This window comes from Blastomyces dermatitidis, assembly GCF_000003525.1.
Source record: "Blastomyces dermatitidis ER-3 genomic scaffold supercont1.7, whole genome shotgun sequence".
In the NCBI taxonomy this organism is placed as follows: domain Eukaryota; kingdom Fungi; phylum Ascomycota; class Eurotiomycetes; order Onygenales; family Ajellomycetaceae; genus Blastomyces; species Blastomyces dermatitidis.
The window spans coordinates 1,307,051-1,327,092 of record NW_025544780.1 but is presented as its reverse complement, the minus strand read 5'-3'; the positions used below and the strand labels follow the sequence as shown (position 1 = coordinate 1,327,092).

Genomic DNA, 20,042 nt, shown 5'->3' with positions numbered 1-20,042 from the left:
ATGTTCATTTTCACCATCTTGATCAGTGTCTATTTGATTTGTCTCCTATATATACACAGCTTATCTGCTATAGCTATTGCGGGAAAGCTAACTATGTTGAAGACCCCGCGCACCACGCCGTACTTCTGGTGCAGCAGGTCCTCCATATGATGTTGCGAATACCAAGACAAAGACCACCGTCGCGAAACCTCCGCCTAGAATGACCAAGCTAGGGCGTGTCAAGAAGTCTACTGGAGCACGACGTGGCCCGTCGAGGACTTCTAAGAAAGACCCGTGGAGGGAAGAGCAATTGACAACCAGCACAAATTCGCCTCTCATTCATCTTGACCTCGTCGTAAGTTGTGATCGATTATTAAATTTAACATCCTCCACTAGAAGGAACGAAGCTAACTGATGTATCTCCAGAAACTACTAGCGGACCCCAGGACATGGACCTGTCTCGATGAAGATGAGAAGAAGGAAATCATAGCTCTACTTCCTGATGAGATACAGCGGCATGCTGACCCGGGCCCAAATTCCGAAGGCCAAAAAGATAGTGGTGCACATGTCATTCCGCCACTCCCTGAATCCTTTGTGCGCTATTCTAATAACTGGCGTGATGCTGTGCGCCAATTCCAGGCCGACTTGGAGACGGGCAAGTATGATCCAGAATGGCAGCGCCAGGCAGCAGAAGCGATGGAAGAGAGAGCGCAGGGGAAGTTCGATAAGTTCAAGGAGGACCAATTCGAGGAGTTCTGGGGACAGAAACAGAAACTTGACTATGATGTTATTGCGGGAGAAAGTAGCAGGGTGAAGTTGGGGACTTTGGTTGAGAATGGTGTCGTTAGAGTTGGTGATGTCTGGAGATATTCGAGGTCGTTTGGCAGGGGACGTGAAAAGCTGCTGCTCGAGAAGGAGGTTCGGGTGGGTGATTTTCTTCTTTGTCTGTCATCTGCATTATTCTGCTCTGCCACAAGGGCTTTTACCTCTCTAACGCGACCTTAAAACAGATTGTGGACAGAGATGGCTCTACTCTCACTTTCGCAATTCCTCCTGGCCAGCGTGTATTTCTATGTGATAATTCTGACATGGCCCCGAAATCTTCGCGCGAGAATATTCAGACGGAAACTATCGACACAGAAGCTATCGACACAGCGCCAAACGGAGTAAATAATGGCTCTTCGCCAGCTGAACAAGCTTCTCAGGAGGGCCAGGTTGGTCCAATATCCGACCCCGTTACAAGTTCAAGGCCTGATGGGACCACTCCCAATGGATATGTAAATCCGACATTAGATACTCCGCCTACGGTTGCTGACAACCATCTTGCCAGTGAATCCATGGAGGGCACAGGTTTTGACCGTACTGATACACCAGTAAAATCTTTGAGCCCCGCCGCTGGGCCGGAACCCATGAATGTCGATAACTGGTGTGATAATATACTTCCAGGAATCTATGAGATGGCTTCAGCTGATTCCGACTCGGGGCTGTCATCAGCAGTAGATATGTCCTCTCCCCTATCTTGGAGGGAGGAAACGAAGTTTCCGGCCACTGGCGCAACGGACATCGGAATCACTGCTACTGAACTAATCGCGGAAGCCTTACAGATGGATACGACACTAGATGAAAAACCTGTCGTGGATCGCTTGAGCGATCCACCTTCCGACGTACCGGCGACAGCTAATGGCGGTGATGCCATTAACGCTGGTGCGGAGGCTGGAGTCAACGATGTCCAACTGAAAGGCCCCATGGAGTCAGTTCCACCGCGCTCTCAGTCTCCTGCGAACTCTGTTGTCAATGGTGACACGACGGAAGCCACACTCGCTGCTGGAGTTCCAGCCCTTTCCAAGCACGAAACGACAGCGGAGCCCACAGGTGAAACTACCGCTCCCACCGCACCAGAACCTACATCGGAACAAGCCCAAGAATCCATTCCCAAAGACATAATATTCAGCGGCGTTTCCGGACCTGGCCGTCTCTCTAACAAAATCCTAGAAATTGACGGCCGTATCACTCAGCCTCCCAACGGAAACGCCTGGAAAGAGTTCCGCTGTTACAGGGATAACCAGGATATAGGAAGCTTGTGGGAGTGCAGGCAGTCGTGGTTTGTGAGGAACAAGTGATGGGGCATGATGAACTGAAATGTTCTTCAGCCTCTTTTTGCTTTTTAACATTTCCGATCCCTAGCCATCCTGTCCTCCTCAGGTTGCATTTATAGTGCAGGTGAATAATCCCCGTACCACCCTCCCATCAACTTGGTCTATCAAATATGCATTGATAAACGCTCAATGAGCTTTGATCCACCACGATCTTGGCAAGTACAATCCTTTACACTGCCCAAACTCTTTCTTTTTTCGCGACCTTTATTTTACTTCATATTTTTTGCAAAATTCCTCTTCTTTTTTTCACTTTCTTTCTCTGGAACTCGCGGGATCCTGAAGATCATTTTCAATGTATCATGTGGGCACGGGATCTGATATTTGTACTGGACAATGCTGGCGTTCTTTATGATTGAAGAACAAAACCTTTGCATCGCAAATCATAAATTTTTGCCACTTAGATGTAGAATAGCCACCGGGAAACTTCATTAGGGTTATTTAACTGTCCTTCCCGGTTAATGGGGATTTGAGATCAATTAATGATATACCACAATACCTTCCTCCCCACAATTCCTCTCGTGGACTCCAAGTATTCATAAAACAAGTAGGTATATACATCGAGCAGGACCCCATCAATAACCCCGTAAATATATGAAAATGTAAGTATACTCATGAAATACCAATCACCACCCATCCCCCGCACCTGCATTTGACCCCTACCCACCTCCGCCTCCGCCTCCACCTACACCACTCGCACTCAAACTCCCAGCATCTGGATCAACATTAATATCCACCGCGCTGCTACACTCAATAAAATCCTCGAGCTCCTCGGTCACCGTCTTCAACTTCTCCTTGACGGCCGCAATGCCCTCCGCCCCTACAATATGCCTAGCAGGCGGATTCTCATGTCCACCAATGGCCGTGATCGCATGGATGGTTTCCGCAATTAGTACATCCAGATGCGCGGGGCTCAGGGGTGGATAAATAGATACTACCGTTGGTGCGGATAGGGGTTCGTTGCAGGTTGAGCTGATGGGCTCTTCGTCAAGGTCGGCGTCGGTGTCTTCTGTTTGTCTGCTGGCGTAAGGACGTGGATTTGTTCCATTGTTAGTGTAGGACTTTGTGTTCGTTGAGGCTGTTGATGACGCGGATGGGGATACTGGGGAGGCGGAAGGATACGTCTCCGGCGCTGCCTCGGGCGATTGGCTGTAGGATCCCTGGAGATTTGGCAGGCGAGAGAGAAGGCCGTTCATAATGCCGCGGAATAACGGGGCGTAGTTTGTGGAGGGGGAGTAAGCGGGGAGGATGGGAGGGACACTGGTGATAAGGTTTGTGAGAATGCCGATTTCGATGCTGCATTGGAGGATGGTGAGGCGGATGTTGAAAGGGGCGATTTCGTAGGCGAGGCTCTGTTTCGTTATGTTATTAGATTCATGTTCTTTATTATACGCTCCTTCTCCTTGTTCCTTATTTTTTTTTATTCTCCACTATTTCTTTTCCTCTCCTGTCATGAGGGGTTGTCATGAACCTGCGGCAAAACACACATCACAGAAGCCCTCTAAAGCCCAACCTGCTGCACAGTAAACCCCTAACCCAGGGGTACCTATATGGCCGGCTAAGAAAATAATTAGAACTATGTTGTAGTCGTATGTCCAGTCTGCTCTACATACTAATGCCCCCAACGACGAGAATATGGCCATTTTTCTGCTTCCGAAATTGGGGTAAAACAGCCTTAATTAGATTTACTGGGCCAAAGTAATTGGTTTCGAACTGGTCCTTTACTAGAAGTCGAGTCCGTTCAGATGAAGCAAGTTCCTCGACAGTGCCAATTATTGCTGTAGATTGGGGGTTCTAAGTCAGTCATACATGTCGATTGACACTAGATATAACTTCCATGCGATGATACAAGGGAGTGACTCGCAACAACCCACCTTGGCTCGTGCAGCATACCAAAACATCGACTCTTCCAAATGCGTTAATGGCCTCTGCCACAATAGTTTGGCATTCATTCATCATTCTGCAACCAATTTGGCCATAGTGAATCAGCTGAGCTGTTCGTACTCTAAGAACCTCGCCCTTGGCTTTCCAAGAACCAGACAAGTTCAGTGCTCGATTAAATCTTCGGGGGCGGCAGACCTGATGTCAATAACCACAGGCTTCATACGCTCCCTGCATCCTACACCTTGGGCAGAGAGTTCGCCCAGAAGGGCTTCAAAGTCAGCGCTGCGAGGATCTTCCCGTTCAGGGTTCGGTTCAGGGACACCGGCGACGACGATCTCCCCGTGGGCAAGCAGCTGGCGAGCCAGTGAGATGCCGATGGGTGAGGTTCCCGCTGATATAACCCAAACCCGTGGCCCATCATGGGTAGGGAAATGAGAAGGTACGGAGCCTGGGGACGTAGGGTTGTCCGTCATCTGTGAATAATAAAGCCGAACAACAATTCTGGAACATGACGATCCATATAGCTGTCCCGTGTGATTTATAGTATTTACTGAGGTTTCAGCAGGTATAGCATATCCATCAACATGAAAATATATGAACAGAAAAAGAAGAATACACCCCCCTTTGAAACACGCAGATCGGATAACTTATATACAAATATGGTGCTAGGAGTAATAAGGGGGGTTGTTGCTTCTATCCCGCTTGCGCCAAGCAAATACCACGTGACGTCCGTTCCTGGTGCTGACGTTATTTCATTTGCTCGGAGCTGTTCGCCGGAGCTCCGATAGCAGCGAACTGGCTTCTGTCAACTAACTGCCGCGATTGCTTTGCGCAGACGCCTATCCACCCCGCAGAATTTTGGTATTGCGTTCAGAAGTTCAGCAATATGTCGGGGCGCAGGCAACAGCAAGAGGAGCAGGGCTCAGGCGTAAGCATCCTGTCCTTTATCTCCAAATCATATGCTACGCTCGCTCTTAACTAATGAGATGAAGATGTAGTCTTTGATCAAATCTGCCCTTCAGGGGTTGGCCTTGTTCATCGCAACCCAGTTTTTCGTTTCGCAAGTATTCGGGCCGTCAAAATCAGCGCAAAATGATACCAGTGGTGGTTCTGCGGCTGCGGGGAAAGCAGCTATTCCAGCTTTCGCAGACCGGCCGGATATCCGTACCATCACCAATGCTAGTATGGTCCCTCACAAGGTCGCCCCAATATGGCCTATGAATAGCTCGGTAGACATTTCCATTTACGTCTCGCCATCTACCAGTATTCCGTCATTGGATACTCTCCCAGAAGATGCAAAGGTGCTTGAGGAGAAGAATTTTACTCTCGGTGATTGGGACGACACCAGGGAGATCGCGACAAGTTTCAAAGTGCCCAGAGAAGTCCAACAAAACGGGACGCTATGGGCTCATTTCTACATGTCGCTCACTGGACAGCCACTGGACCCAAAAGACAAATCCTATAACGCTGCCAACGCTGTTTATTTCCGACGCCCGCTGAACCAGTATTTTCCCAAAAAGAAAGTGAAGAAGCTAAAGAATCTCCTCAATGCGGACGAGATAGAAGAGGGCGAGGTTGATGTTCCACGAGTGACCCAAATCGGGTCATTCTATCACCCCAACTTTACCCTCTCTGTCATCCCGGATACTGGGGTTATTAATTTCCCGGTCATGGCTCCAGCAGCGCGACAATATCTCCAGCTTGAGAGGACAGGCGCTAGAGATGCTACCGGCCAGAATGGATGGTACTACCCTATCCTCTTTGTCAATACATTTTGGCAATTAAAGAGCCATATGACCGAACTGAACTCCACTGTTGAGACGCTACCCCTCCATATCACGTTAAAAAACATGCAGAACTGGAAATTTACCTTGTTGGCCAACATTGATGAGAATACAAAACAAAGCCAGAGACAAGCTGCAAGTGGCGGCCCCCTCCCTACTGGTGGTGACGGAAGCGAATTCGAAACTTTTAAGGAGATTTTGTTAGACACCAATAGTTACCTTTTGGCCACTACATTCTTCGTCAGCATTCTTCATATGATTTTCGAGGGGCTTGCATTTAAAAATGATATTGTGAGTGCATTCCTTGCTATCTTTTATCCCATGTGTGAAGTGCTGTATCGCTAACATCTAAACAGTCTCACTGGCGCCAGAAGAAAGATTCGGTTGGTACGTCAGTTCGCACCATCCTTGCGAATGTCTTCATGCAAACAATTATCTTCCTGTACCTGCTTGATAACAGTGAGGGTACCTCATGGATGATTCTCGGCGGCCAAGCCTTTGGCATTGTCCTGGAAGCATGGAAGATCACCAAAACCGTTGACGTTCGCCTTCGTCGTCCGCGACGGGGGTCGGCTTTCTCGTTCCTACCATACGTTATTGTCTTCGAAGATAAACATAAGCTCAGTGAGACGGAACAAAAAACCAAGGAATATGATGAAATAGCTTTCAGGTACCTTTATATGCTCGCGGTCCCATTGCTGGCTGCATATGCAGTTTATAGCCTGGTGTATGAAGACCATAAGTCGTGGTACTCCTATGTTATCGAAACCTTGGTGGGAAGTGTCTACGCTTACGGATTCCTTATGATGGTTCCTAGCCTCTACATCAACTATCGTTTGAAGGTAGGGATGTTCTTAAGCCCCACTCCATGAAACTTCTGTTTTCGTCATAATCTCAACTAACATTGCTTTCCCCCTCAGTCCGTCGCACATATGCCTGGCAAAGCCCTCACATATAAATTCCTAAATACCTTCATCGACGATCTCTTCGCGTTCACCATCAAGATGCCCACTCTCCATAGAATCGCCACACTTAGAGACGATATTATCTTCTTTATCTGGTTGTATCAGAGCTATAAATATAAGGTTGACTATAAGCGTGTAAACGAATTTGGTCAGGGTGGGGAGGAGGATGAAGTTGAAGAAACCGAAGCGGATAAGCGGCCAAAGGCCCTTAAGGACTCTGAGCCTACTACTGTATCGGAGCCTGAGACAAGTACATCGGGAGCGAAAGCCAGAAAAGAACCCGCTCGCAAGCGGAAGTAAATTCAACTGTACAGTACATGGCCTGGCAAAGAGGGGTTGCAGTGGACTTGGGACCCAATAGTTAGATCTGGGAATATTAATGCATCTTATAGTTAGTTTTTAAATTGAATAGAGGTACATAAGTGTTTTTATTGGCGTTGTATAAGACTCCTGCATCATCTAGCTTTCAGCTTTCACCAGTTGAATGAACTATATATAAAAGGTTTCGCTACATGAGGGTCATGTGAGGTAGTATTTAGAAGTTGTCATATGGACGAAGTCCGCTTATATTTATTTTAATATCCAAAGGCCATTCTTTTTGAAATCAAAACTATTCAGAGAATTTCCTATGCAACTAATGCGCCGCTTCTCTGCACTCGAAAGTCGAATGTTATATGATTTCCTGGTTTCAACCCCGCGATCAGATAAACACCTAGACGCGCCAATCGCCGCGCACCAGTATATACCTTCGCGACTGATTTCAGACAATCCGTGCCCGATAATTCGAACATACGTTTTCCAAAACCGTAATTGTACAAGTATTTGACCAAAGAGGTGTTTGTTCATTATTGGCGATCTTATTGTTTCTATTGCCAACTCTAGTTTTCATGATAGAATGGGAACCGTATGGATCCTTGGGAACGTCCCTTGAAAGCGAATTGGGAAGTTCATCCACTACAGAAATATAAAGCGTCTAAATTATTCTAGAGAATATGGCTCCAGAAGGGCAACAAGGTGAGATAAGATACTACAATCTTCAGTTCGGTTGTGCATCACGGATTCAACTTCCAACTAACCGTTCAATTCAATAGACAAGCAGCAGGAAATGAAAGACGCAATTGAACAGCTGGAAAATGGTAAGAATACACGCAAGTTCATCCATATCGTAATATTGTACATGAGAAATGAATATCTAACATGCGCACGCAGTTGCTCCCCTCCCGCCAAAGCAGCGACACACGAACGTCGCTGATCTGGCGAAATCGATCGCGTCCGCCGCTTACGAGTCAGGCATTCCAACTCATCTGCTAGAGCGCCTAATCGCCACCATCTCAAAATCCAAGCATCTAGACCAAACGACGATAACCACTATAGTAAAGAATCTCTACCCATCCGAGCGCGTGCGCCCTCGCACAGCTTCAATGGTCATATCCTGCTTCGGACCCAGCAGAAGCAAGCCATCGCCTGCAACCCAATCCTTACTCATACGCTGGCTAATTCTAGTGTACGAGGATATGGAAGACCAATCATGCCTGTCAAGGCTCTATGCTGTCTTGTTTAATTTCCTGGACATGATCAGCCTACGCAGGTCACTATGTCATCTTCTCTCGCTAATCACACGTAGGAAACACATAAAGCCATTCCGCATTCAAGCGCTCATGGAGCTAATGAGAAACACCGGCGGCGAAGAGCGGGAGCTTCTGGGCCTGCTGAAAGTTTTTAAGAGCTATTATCCTGACATCATTGTTGGGGATGCCTACGCATCAAGTGGGCGTGCAACTTACTTCTTCAAACATCCCGATCCTGAGTGGGTTAAACAGATGAGGCATATTCAAGAACGAACTGCCCCTTCAGGATTGCCGGGTAATGGTCAAGGCGCTCCGCAGACTTTCCAAGCTGTGCGGCGCGGGGGGGTGAAAAGGAGTCGAATTGAGGTTGTTATCCCAGTCGTGCAGACCTCGCGAGTCAAGCGAGATTTCACATCACTGGAGGAATTACGGAGTGCAAACGATTTCGTCCGGAAACTGGACAGGATCGAGGTGCCGAATCAGGTTGCTGCGGCCTTAGTGGATCCGCTCGCGCAAAGGTATTTGCTGTTCGTGAGGAATGAAGCAGCGACACAACGGTTAGAGAGCTGGTTGGATAGTTTTTTTGAGGATGAACTGGACCGAATGCGAGCGGTGAGGGAAGGAGAGGATGAAGTAAATGACTCAGAACATCTTGAATATGTACTTGATGCCCTTGTTGGGTTTGTGCGGTTTACCAAGGTGGGTAGTGATCTAAGTTTCTCCTCTTGCTCGTGGGTTTCGCAGTGTTGCTTTTAATATTGACTTCGTTATTCTGCAGAGTATGCCTGAAGCTGTGGATAAGTTTCTGCGCAAATACCTCCTTTTCTGGAACGGCCATGACAGCAGAACTACCATCCTTGGGCTCCTGGAGTATATACCCATACAAGACTACGATACCCTTCGACAAAATTACTTCATTCCATTAGAGGATGCTATTCTAAGTGATCAACCCGAGTCAAAAGTTGTCATGCTTCAATACTATTCGTCTTTAATCCAACATTGGGGTTCAGTAATCCGCGCTACTCCTTCTCTTTCCCCTATACCTCCTTTACTCCAACTCATTAGCAGGGCAGAGCTCCTTGCCCTAACTGTCCTCGAGAGCTCACCGGGGACTAAGTGGACAGGAACCATTCAAAAAAGATCCACTACGTTATCGGTACTTCAGTTTTATACCGACCTGGCAGGACTTTACAGCTATGCGCCCAAGAATGCCAACATACGCATCACGGTCCCGCAACCGCAAATAATATATATACTTGCGTTCACACAGACACTAAGCCATATATCTACGCTATGTTCCGTACTGGCAGTGTATAAGCATTCTTTCGAAACTTCACTTACGTCAGCGACGCTTCAAAGCACCAGGACGCCCGATCAACCGTATTCAACAGAAGTAGTGTCTCGGTTTAATGGTTACGTGATTGATATTTGCAACCTGTTGTGGCGAAACAGAGGCTTAAACTCGGACGATCCTAATGCCTTGGGCTGCATTGTTCCACCTGGAACGGTAAATGAGCTCTCGAAGTATATGCAGGCGTTGAGCGAGACGTCTAGTTCCGCTAGTGGTGAAAAGCACAAATACCAACTTTCTTCTATATTTTCATTAAGTCAAAATGCCGCATTTTGCAACGTCTCCTCTGCGTGTTTCAGGGGGATTGAAGAAGCATTAGCTGATACTCAAGGGAAATCATTGTCCGTGCGATTGACAAGGCCGGTGACGCAGAGGGCGCTAGCTGCGCTAGATAAAGAGGGAGGTATAACGATAAACTGGCAAGAATACAGATTAAAGATGCTTGAATGGCTGGACGAAATGGGAGCTGAAGGAGTTGGGAATCTGATGCGGAGTACAATGAAAGCGTTGCGGTAGTAGTGTACATGAGATTTGTATATTCGATGGTTACCGAGGGCCGATTGATCCTATTGTTGTTTCTGATTATAATGTAGTTGAATTGGTATATATATCCTGGACGGTGGGTTCCTCTCGAATTGCACTCAGGATCTCCTCGATTTTATCTGCATCTTCTCTCGATTGCAGTTCCACAACCGTGTCCTTATTCGGGTCCCAAATAATGTCAGCGGTCTCGATTTTCAATCCAGTCAGTGCTGAAAGTTTATCACCAACAGCCTTCGTATCTGCGTACTCTGCGAATACTCTGAGCCGACCTTGATCGTCTGTATCCACATCAATAGCTCCAGCATCAATGGCATGCTCCAGGTGGTCATCTACGTTCAAGCCTTCGACCTTCTCAAATACGATTCTGCCTTTCTTCTCGAATAGATAGCTCGTGGGTGTGACTGTCCCCCCGTGATGTTTAATTAAAAAGCGGACATCTTGCAGTGTTCTCATTTTCTGATCCGTCATACATTCGATCACGACAGCAACAGATGATGGTAGGAGTGCTTCAATCGTTACCGATTCGAGGGGTGCACCCGTCGGCGATATTCCCTGGCCACGCGCAATAGCAGCCTCAATTGTACTCTTTGACATACCGCTTCGTTTCGCTTTGCTGATGACAAGGGCGAGTCGGGGATTTGAGGCCGGGTCTGGTCCAAATACTTTGCATAGTGTCAGTATTATGAGGAGTAAGAAATATGGACAACAAATGTTCAGTGTAAAGTTTGCTTACACTTCGACGCATTGATTATGTCTCTGGCGTAGAGAATGCGCTCTTTGCTCTTTGCCGCATCGTTTTTGCCCTTGTCGTGCCTAATTGTAGACCAACGGTTGTGACCTGCCTGTACGATTGCGGAGGAACTCAGGGCTCGACAATGCTTGCACACCCAAGGGCGTAGGCTTCGAGGCCCTCCCAAAAGTCTCAATCTAAAAGTAGAAGCCATGAGGTCTATAATAACGGCGGTAACGTCGGCGCGCGAGAACGATGTCGTTGTCCGACGACACTTTTGGGGGCTCCGCGGGAGAGGATCGGCCCGACTGTTGATCCGCGCCGGTGATATATCTTGACAGTTCGTGAACTATGGCACGAGCACGACGTTTAACTCCAACCCCTTAAAGGTGAACCATTTAGTTCGCACAAATTGTAGATGTGCCTGGGAGTATTCCTATGAAGCATCAGCAGCAATGGCGGCTCCTGATACCGCTGCTGCGCCATCAGCGGGGCCAGACACTGCGGACTCCCGCCTCGAACTAGATGTGCCCAAGCTTCATTCACTCCCCTCCGAACAACAAGACCTCTACCTCCTGAGGTTTACCGCGGACCTCGTTCAATACACAGCGACACTCGATAAAGCGGGTCTATCTTCTCAGCAACGGTTTATCATTCAGGAACTCTTTAAAATATTGAAGCTTTCGTCGCCTCCTCCCACCAGGGTGATACGAAATAACGTCGGCCGATGTTTCAACGCTATCTTCAGCAAGGGGGACCGAACCACGCTGTACGACACCGTCACACAACTTCTGGGAATACTCAATGCTGGGAAGAATGATTGGGAGCTGAAGACTAAGTTTGCCGCCGCTGTCGCGATAGGGGAGATATATGCAGGAGCTGGAGACAGTCTGTTCACTCAGTCGACTGTTGTCTGCTCCGCATTGTTGAAGCTATTCAAGTCCTCCCAAAACCATGCCGGATTGAGGAGCTCCTTATATACAGCCTTGAAGAGGGTGGTTGGCAGCATCGGTTCTCCTGTGGATGAACAAACAGCGAAGGATATCTGGAAGCATGCTCGAAACACGGCCACCAACGACAAGGCCGTCGCCGTCCAAGCGAGTGCATGTTATTGCCTTGAGCAGTTGATTAAGAGCACATCCTATTTTGGGACGTTAGCCGACTTCGAGAATCTCAAAGCTACAATTTGGAAAGTGATTGACAGCCCTAGTCCATCTGTAAGGCATGCGGCCGCTTCCTGCCTTGCTGCCATGTTGATCAAAGCTCTCGTAGCCGGAGACCAGGTCCAGGACGTGCCAACTGTTCGAAAACCCAAAAAGCAATCGAAAAAACAGCCAACTGCCCCTGATGGTGATGACGCAACCGAGCGACCTCAGTCGCCGCAGCCTTCTGCAGGTCGAAGAGTGGACCTTCATATTTCATTCCAACTCCCCGAGCTCTTGAAACAACTTTCTTTTCAATACTGCCGAACCTCAACTAGTAACCGAGCAAGAGCAGGTATTGCTACGTGTTATAAGCAAATCCTAAGAGGCCTTGGCAACAACTTTGTCGAAGAACGCTATGCGGAAATTGCTGGTCACTTTCTAGTTACGGTATTAAATCATCCAACCATCACTTACAACCGATACCGACTCCTGATGACCAGGAAATTTATCAAGAGCTTATTAGAGGATACTGTTTGTCGTGAAATCCTCCGTGAGAATAGTAAACTTAACGCCGCCAAATGGCTAACAAATGGCCTGCTTAAGGATTACCCGAAAGTGGTCCAGGAGCGACCTGAGCCAAGCAAATACACTTTAACGAGTGCCTTGAGCACATTATCTGCTATTATATCTTCCTTAGGCTCTGCTCTGGCGGTTATCGGGGACAGCTGTCGTGATTCACTCCTCCAGGTACTCCAGCATCCTAGCTATACTGTCCAAATTCATACCGCCCAGTGCTTGCGCAACTTTGTTCTTGCTTGCCCTCAGCAACTCCTCTCTTGCGTGACGGTCTGCATGAATAGCCTTAACAGGGAGATTGGTCAGCTATCTACTCCACGACATTCCAATAGGCGATGCCTTGGATACGCCCATGGCCTGGCGGCTATGTTGAGTACCTCTCGATTGCAGCCACTCTATGGCTCCGTCGATGTGTACGCACGGGTCCTATCACAAGCTACAGATCTCCTGAAAACAAGTAGCAGCTCGGAGTTGAGGATTGCAAGCACGCAAATCCAGGTTGCATGGATTTTAATTGGCGGTCTGATGCCGCTTGGACCTAGCTTCACCAAAATTCACCTACCCCAGCTACTCCTATTGTGGAAAAATGCCCTCCCAAAGCCTTTGCCCAAAGATAACCTGGCTCAACGCGGTCCCCTAGAGATGAGCTTTTTGGCCCACGTCCGAGAATGCGCCCTTGGTTCAATCTACGTGTTTTTGGAGTTCAACAGCAACCTTGTAACGGCAGATGGATCAAGACGTATTGCTGCAATGCTTCAGAATACAGTGATGTTTTTGGATAACCTGCCAAGACTCAAGTCTGCGGAAGATATCTCTCAGCGCCTATCGCCTTCACTACAGTTAAAGGATTTCGCCACGATGATTCGTCGACGTGTATTGCAGTGTTTTTCAAAACTAGTCAACATAGACCACGCAAATTCAGATGTTCTATCATTGTCGAATATCCTAGGCCTAGCGATCTCGTCATTTGCTGATCCTGAGGTTATTTCCGCAAACCCTTTTGATACATCCATTGCTAGTTCCACTACTCACTTTGATAATATTTGGGACCTTGACGACAATTTTGGATTTGGTGTAACAGGTTTAGCACATGAATTTGCCGTCGAGACCATCTCAGGATGTCATAAAGAAGATAACTCCGCCGGCACGAAAGCGATGGAATCACCTGAGCAGGGAATTGACAATATTGTAAGCTCCAAACTACCCGCCTTAATGCATGCAAATCTAACTACTTTCTGTAGTTGTTATCCCCGATCTGCCAAGCTAGGGAGCATGACTCTGTACTTCTCTATTCGGTGACTGAGCGAAATAGCGGATCATACTCGGACCCTCCCGATACCGAAGTTGTGAATGCAGCAATAGACTTATTTGCGAAGGCGTTACCATTACAATCGCCAAAGGTTCAGGAAAGTAGTGTGGAGCAAATAGCAGCCTTACTCTCCGCCCAAAGTCTAAACCGCAACCCTGGGCGAAAGGCAGCCATGACTGTCAATATTGCTGTAGCTCTGCTCCTTGCTGTTAAAGTTGCCGTTAAGGAGACCCCATCGGCGCCGGGGAACTTGAGGTATCCTGCAACTGAGAAAGTTATGCAGGAGCTCATTCTGGTAAAAACCTACCCTCTACACAATCACCTATATATGCTAAGGACCAGTAGACTTTTACCACCCACCCCGATCCCATCGTGCGTTGTATAGGCTCCGAAGCACTAGGGCGGCTGTGCAATAGTTCCGGGAATGCCTTCACTAGCAGCCAAATCAACTTCCTCGTTGATTCCATTGTTGAGAACCGAGATCCCAGCACGCGTGCTGGATGCGCGACAGCTCTAGGTTGTATCCATTCTCAAGTCGGCGGCATGGCGGCTAGTTTCCACTTGAAAACCATTGTTGGCGTCCTCATGTCCCTCTGCAGTGATCCTCACCCCGTCGTTCACTTCTGGGCACTAGAAGGCTTGGGTCGAGTGGCAGAATCTGCTGGATTGACCTTTTCGGCCTATGTGTCAAGCTCCCTCGGCATGCTTGCCAGGCTATATATTGCCGATACCCATAATGAAGAAGCTTCATCTGTGTCAACCTCCAATCTAGAAGTGGCATTTCCGACTACCGTGTCCATTAGTCGCTGCGTTGATTCGCTTATCAACGTTCTTGGTCCGGATTTACGGGATATCTCAAAAACTCGGGAACTGATTTTCACGCTCGTGAAGGAATTTCAGCTTGAGAAATCCACAGCGCTGGTGGCAGAGAGCTCAAAATGCTTAGATCATCTGTCTTTATATGCTCCAAATCACATGGATTTCTCCGCCTATGTCCGATGGCTTCAGCAGGAACTTGCATTGAAAAGCACGACAATTCAGGATGCCGCTATTCGAGGCTTCAACAATCTGATGAAAAGAGACGCCGATTTGGTCATTCGCACAGCCTCACCGAGCCTTGAGGATGAGTTCTGGCTAGCCTTTGAGAGCGCGACGGATAACGAAGCATTGAAAAACATTGTCTGCAACTGGCTGCAGCAAACTGGGCTCACGGATACTGATGATTGGATACAACGGTTCCAAAAGGTCCTCACGAAGACGCGATCGAAACAGGATGATAATCCTCCACCTACCACAGTCAACACCACTGCTATTCATGACATCGCAGACGACGAGGTGGCAGGATTTGCCGCAGCCGTTGGGGGAGAGCCCGGCGAAACGGCCAACGAGTCCTCCTCTGGTCAGGAACTGCTCAGGTGGCAAACCAGAAATTTCGTGATGGCCTGTCTAAGTGAGCTTCTGTCCATGGTTAGCAAAAACATATTGCCCGATCAAATTATTCCCGCAGAAATGGCGTTGCAAGAAAGGGTTGGAGATATTATTCGAATGGCATTTTCCGCATCCACTGCCAACGTCATTGAGCTCCGAATCTGGGGTTTGAAAATAATTGATCAAATATTGAAGGTTAGTAGTGCCCATTGGATTTCCATCCCCTCCCCAGTTTACTAAAAAGCGAAATTTTCTCTAGATGTTTGGCAAAACCCCGGATCCCGATTTTGCGGAAGCGTTACTCTTGGAACAATATCAAGCTCAAATTAGTTCCGCACTAACTCCTGCATTTGCAGCTGACTCTTCATCTGAGCTGGCCTCGGAGGCGATTAATGTTTGCGCAACTTTCGTTGGTACCGGAATCGTGACAAATGTGGATCGTATGGGTCGTATTTTTAAACTACTGGTTGTTGGCCTGGAGAACTTCGCGAGTATGTGTTCTTACTTCCCTTGCTAGCTGATAACTTCGCTAATCCATTCATTAGATAAACCTGACACCACAGAGATTGGTGATCTCAAAGGGCTTAATTCTAATGCGCGTGTGATGGTGAAGCTTGCACTATTCTCAGCTTGGGCTAGGTTGCAGATAGCTAGCAACGACCAAAATTGGTTGGCTGAAATTGTGCAGCCGTATACCGCTACCCTCACTCCCCTGTGGCTCTCTTCCCTCCAGGAATTTGCGCGCCTCCGATTTGAACCGGAAATATCCAGCACGCTTGGGCCCACCGTATCTGACAATTTGGACGAGGTGTATGCAGCATTGAACCGGGAAACATTATTGAAAGTATGCATTCTGACTTGATCATGTCTTCTACCACACCACTAACACATATGCTCAAACTAGTTCTATCAAGATTCCTGGCTGAGTTTCGTTGATGCCATCGCAAGCCTGGTTGAGAAGGATAGCGAGTTCGTCTTCGATGCCCTTGATGGGAAACTTGAACCGTCAAAGGAAGTAGTTAGTGCTGATAAACCTGAAGTAAATGGTGTAAAGGGGGAGAAGGGAACGCATATAAACTATCGCGATGAACCAGTCGCGTTCTTTTTTGTTCTCTTTGGCCTTGCCTTCGAGGCTCTCGTCGCGCAAAGCCATGAACAATCAAATCAGTCATTGGAAATTCTGCGAGCCTTGCGAAAGATCCTCCACCCATCCGTTGCTGGGAATGCCGTGTACCAACAGGCCGTATTTTCCGAAACTATGGATACGTTGGACAGATTAGTGATGACTGAAGGCTCCAGCGTACAAACGGTCATTGTCCAAATGGCACGAGATCTGGCTCTGCACCACCACTCTGCACCGAATAACCAGCCTCGATCTGACAATCTGTCAGACGATATTGAGCAGCTATTCGAACTCACACGAAACATCATTCTTGTCCTTGCAGGACTCCTGCCTAATCTCAGCGAGTCTCCGACGCACACCCGCTTCAATATATCTGATGAGGCGGCCTCCCTCATAACACTATCCCTCTCCTCACTTGTCGACGTCACCTCTGTTTTTCCCTCCATTATCCGCGGGGATCTCCGCGCCTGCATCTTGCATATTTTCACAACAATTTTGGCCATGGGCATCTGCCAAGCCGAAGTCGTCCCTCGAGCTCTCCCCATCTTTCGCCGCTTCATCCAGGGCATCACCCGCCCACCGACGTCAATCACAACTTCGGCTGTACCCACTGATTCTGAAACCCCACATCCTCCCCCCGAAGACCCAGAAATCATCTCCCGTCAAATCCGAGGTTGCATCTCCCGTCTTCTCCAGATTCTCACGATTGCCCAACGCCGCGAATCGGAAACCTCACTCACTTGCGCCAAAAATACTCTCTTATCCCTAACCGTCCTGCTGACAACAAGCACCCACGTAATACCACCGCAAGATCCCTTAATCCCTCGCGTACTCTCCGAGTTCCTCGACTGCTTACAGGACCTGGGCCTCGCGACTGTCGCAGCGGGCTGCCTCCGCTCCATCCTTCTTAGCCCATCGACCCAAACCACCCGCTCCCCGACCGACGACGCAATTGCTCGTTTCCTCCTCCCACGACTCATTGCCTTCATAACAAGCCTGCCCGCCAGCGAACTTGAGACGCCCGTAGACCCTGAAAATGTCAAGGGGACCATCACACTGGCTCTCGTCTCGTGTATCGGCTCGGGCACGATTGCACCAGCGAGTGTCCCCATAGCGATGGCTCTGGTTATTCCCGCACTCCTGATGCGCGCGAGGAATGAAGGCCAGGGAATTTATAAGGAGATAGCCGCTGCTCTTCTTGAGCTAGCGAAGATCGACGCGGTGTCGTTTAGAGGTCTAGTGGCGGGGATGGGTGCTGAGCAGCGAGCTTTTACGGAGGAGATTCTGAGAAATGGGGGGATTGGGGGTGGTGGGGGTGGTGGGGGGAAGGAGGGGAGGAACGTTTCCGACGGGGCGGATGATGGGGAGAGGAATGTACCGAGTATTGCGTTGCGGATGGACTTTTAGAATTTGGTTTTATTTACTCCGTCCAGATAGGGTTACTTTGGATATAATGATCCGGCCGTCCGGTTGGCTTTGTAACACACATATATATTTTATACATACTATAATTCATAAGTTTTTACCTTGCCATGGGTATGCGTAAATTCTTGACATAGATATTGGTCATTGAGAAACAGGAGCTATATGTCATATGGCATCACTTATGTTTCAATTAAAGTATTAGGAAATATTCACCCACTGTTCGACAAATTAATTATCTATAGGTCGAGGTCGTCTATATAATTGGTTGGGGTATAAGGTAATTATTCAAAATGGAAACGCAAGCGGAGTGTTGAAAGAAGCCCGATGTTTCTAGCTGGTTCTTTATCGACCACAAACAGAAAAAGCTGAAGGGAAAAACTCGGGGGGCAAAGAATGAACGTCTGCTGTTAGGATTATGCGTCAAGGAAGGTCGGTTGGAATATGTGAAATATATGCTTTCTGTCCCGTCTTGTCCTCACCCAATCGGCTCTGTGGCCATTGACTCTGGACTAGAGATGGGCGGTAACGAAGGGTCAGCGGAAGGTTGGTCGTTGAGTTTCACCTCAGCGGCAGCACCTTTAGCTGCATTTTCCTTCTCGCGGTGCTTATATGAGGAATATCTGAGAGCGAGGATAATCATGCCTAATTTTATGAAGCTGGTCAGATAGGTAGTTAAAAAAGAGGGGTTATTGCAAAAAAGGATAAAAGCAGAGGTAACTCAAAGAAACGCATAGGATAAGGAAAAGGAGATCTGACTGGCACTCGTGGCAATAGCCAGCGCGGCTCTCCTGGTCAAAATCCACCGTAGCCCCTCAACCTCGCTCTTCCCGTCACTATTCAGCGACACGGTGATCTGATAATTCAACTCCTGGATTGCCGTATCCAGCGAACGCTGTAGTTCCCTCGTCGAAATTTTCTGATCATTGAACATCTCTTTCAAGTCATCTTTCAACCCTGCCAGTTCCTGTGTCATGCGCTGCGTTAGGATATCCAACTCGTGCTGCAGCTGGGCTCGCTCTGAGCGCTGGGCTTGTATGGCTGTATTCCGTGAGGCCTGGACGGAGTTTCGAAGCTCCGAACATGCCGCCTGAAAAAGATACGTCTCGTTTTCCACGTCGGATTTGGATATAAGGCCTTTCCGTGCCAGCTCGAGGTTATCGGCCAGTAGGCCTCGGATAGCCTTCATGATGGACACGGACTGTTCCTCTGTAAACCCAGACCGACCTAGATCTTTCACGAGAGTGTACGTATCGAAGTGGTGTACGTATGGCCGCGGGCTCAGATGCGGGGGTTTCTGCTGTTGGGAATTCTCCGGGGGCAGGGATTGAGAAGGAGCCTCGACCTCGGGTGACGAGGAAGATATGGGTCCGGGCATTTGAAATACAAAGTCTTGGGGCCCTTTCAATAAATCTACCTTTCGTTCTTCTGCCGTAGAATCGGGGGAAGCAGCAGCCTCAATCCCCGCTTTTTGCGCCGAGTCCCTGCTACCTTGAGACGGTAACTCCGCCGAAATGTTTGTGGACGATGCGGAGACGGCGGACGAGGAGGGTGAGGATTTCTTGGATCCGGCATCTGATTTAGCCTCTTTCCCCGTATCCTTCACATCCTGTGGCTCAGAAGGTTTAGACATCTTTCTCTGCCTGTCCGCTTGGGTTTGTTCCTTCTTGGGTGTGTTCTGCTGGGCCTCTGGGGAGACCACATCTTTTGGCTTCGGAGGAGGGGGAATTCGAGGCTCTGCAGCCGGCCCATAGCGCTGGTGGAATGGCTCTGCATCACAGAGTTGACTGGTATGAAATGCTGAGAATAGGCTGCTGCTCTTCTGGTGTGATGCTTGCTGTGGTGGTGGGGGGAATCTTATCGACCGATAGGTCGTTGGCTCACATGCCCTGACTGAGCGCAAAAGGTTCGGGTACAGGAATGGGAGTCTGGGAGCTGCCATGCCAGCTCCTTGACGTAATGCGACAAGAGAAAATAGCTCTTTAGGGAAAAGCGGGAAGTATACAAGTCCAGGCTGTAAAGAAAATGATACAACGTTAGGATGTTGGGCGGAGACATGCTGCAGCTACCTAGGTACTTACC

The 20,042-nt window shown here is 48.4% G+C and overlaps 7 protein-coding genes across 8 annotated transcripts; 4 read left to right on the top strand and 3 right to left on the bottom strand.

The window, feature by feature from the left end:
* The first annotated feature begins 9 nt into the window (after positions 1–9).
* Positions 10–2,638, top strand: BDCG_06705 (uncharacterized protein). Its single transcript, XM_045422457.1, has 3 exons — positions 10–334; positions 406–903; positions 990–2,638. Exons 1-3 carry the CDS (start codon positions 200–202, stop codon positions 2,097–2,099), a joined length of 1,743 nt encoding a protein of 580 aa, XP_045278094.1. The 5' UTR covers positions 10–199; the 3' UTR covers positions 2,100–2,638.
* Positions 2,425–4,674, bottom strand: BDCG_06704 (short chain dehydrogenase/reductase). The gene is made up of 5 exons (XM_045422456.1): positions 4,212–4,674; positions 4,007–4,092; positions 3,746–3,910; positions 3,620–3,690; positions 2,425–3,484 (listed from the first exon to the last, which is right to left on the bottom strand). The coding sequence occupies exons 1-5, from the start codon at positions 4,487–4,489 to the stop codon at positions 2,792–2,794; spliced, it is 1,293 nt and encodes a 430-aa protein (XP_045278093.1). The 5' UTR covers positions 4,490–4,674; the 3' UTR covers positions 2,425–2,791.
* Positions 4,675–4,811: 137 nt separating this feature from the next.
* Positions 4,812–7,226, top strand: BDCG_06703 (ClpTM1 domain-containing protein). Its single transcript, XM_045422455.1, has 4 exons — positions 4,812–4,944; positions 5,015–6,091; positions 6,157–6,642; positions 6,721–7,226. Exons 1-4 carry the CDS (start codon positions 4,903–4,905, stop codon positions 7,063–7,065), a joined length of 1,950 nt encoding a protein of 649 aa, XP_045278092.1. The 5' UTR covers positions 4,812–4,902; the 3' UTR covers positions 7,066–7,226.
* A 1-nt stretch (position 7,227) lies between these two features.
* BDCG_06702 (Mis6 domain-containing protein) lies at positions 7,228–10,595 on the top strand. Its single transcript, XM_045422454.1, has 4 exons — positions 7,228–7,779; positions 7,857–7,901; positions 7,975–9,032; positions 9,112–10,595. Exons 1-4 carry the CDS (start codon positions 7,758–7,760, stop codon positions 10,198–10,200), a joined length of 2,214 nt encoding a protein of 737 aa, XP_045278091.1. The 5' UTR covers positions 7,228–7,757; the 3' UTR covers positions 10,201–10,595.
* BDCG_06701 lies at positions 7,751–11,591 on the bottom strand. Of its 2 annotated transcripts, XM_045422453.1 has the most exons (4): positions 10,961–11,591; positions 10,698–10,889; positions 8,550–10,628; positions 7,751–8,471 (listed from the first exon to the last, which is right to left on the bottom strand). In XM_045422453.1, exons 1-3 carry the CDS (start codon positions 11,169–11,171, stop codon positions 10,267–10,269), a joined length of 765 nt encoding a protein of 254 aa, XP_045281808.1. In that variant the 5' UTR covers positions 11,172–11,591; the 3' UTR covers positions 7,751–8,471; positions 8,550–10,266. The 2 variants fall into 2 exon arrangements, with proteins under 2 accessions (XP_045281808.1, XP_045278090.1); XM_045422452.1 differs by having other exon boundaries at positions 8,550–10,889.
* BDCG_06700 (HEAT repeat protein) lies at positions 10,630–18,202 on the top strand. The gene is made up of 6 exons (XM_045422451.1): positions 10,630–13,866; positions 13,920–14,282; positions 14,333–15,610; positions 15,675–15,906; positions 15,961–16,259; positions 16,320–18,202. The coding sequence occupies exons 1-6, from the start codon at positions 11,413–11,415 to the stop codon at positions 17,943–17,945; spliced, it is 6,252 nt and encodes a 2,083-aa protein (XP_045278089.1). The 5' UTR covers positions 10,630–11,412; the 3' UTR covers positions 17,946–18,202.
* On the bottom strand, positions 17,900–20,023 carry BDCG_06699 (uncharacterized protein). The gene is made up of 2 exons (XM_045422450.1): positions 18,720–20,023; positions 17,900–18,605 (listed from the first exon to the last, which is right to left on the bottom strand). The coding sequence occupies exons 1-2, from the start codon at positions 19,900–19,902 to the stop codon at positions 18,439–18,441; spliced, it is 1,350 nt and encodes a 449-aa protein (XP_045278088.1). The 5' UTR covers positions 19,903–20,023; the 3' UTR covers positions 17,900–18,438.
* Positions 20,024–20,042: the final 19 nt, after the last annotated feature.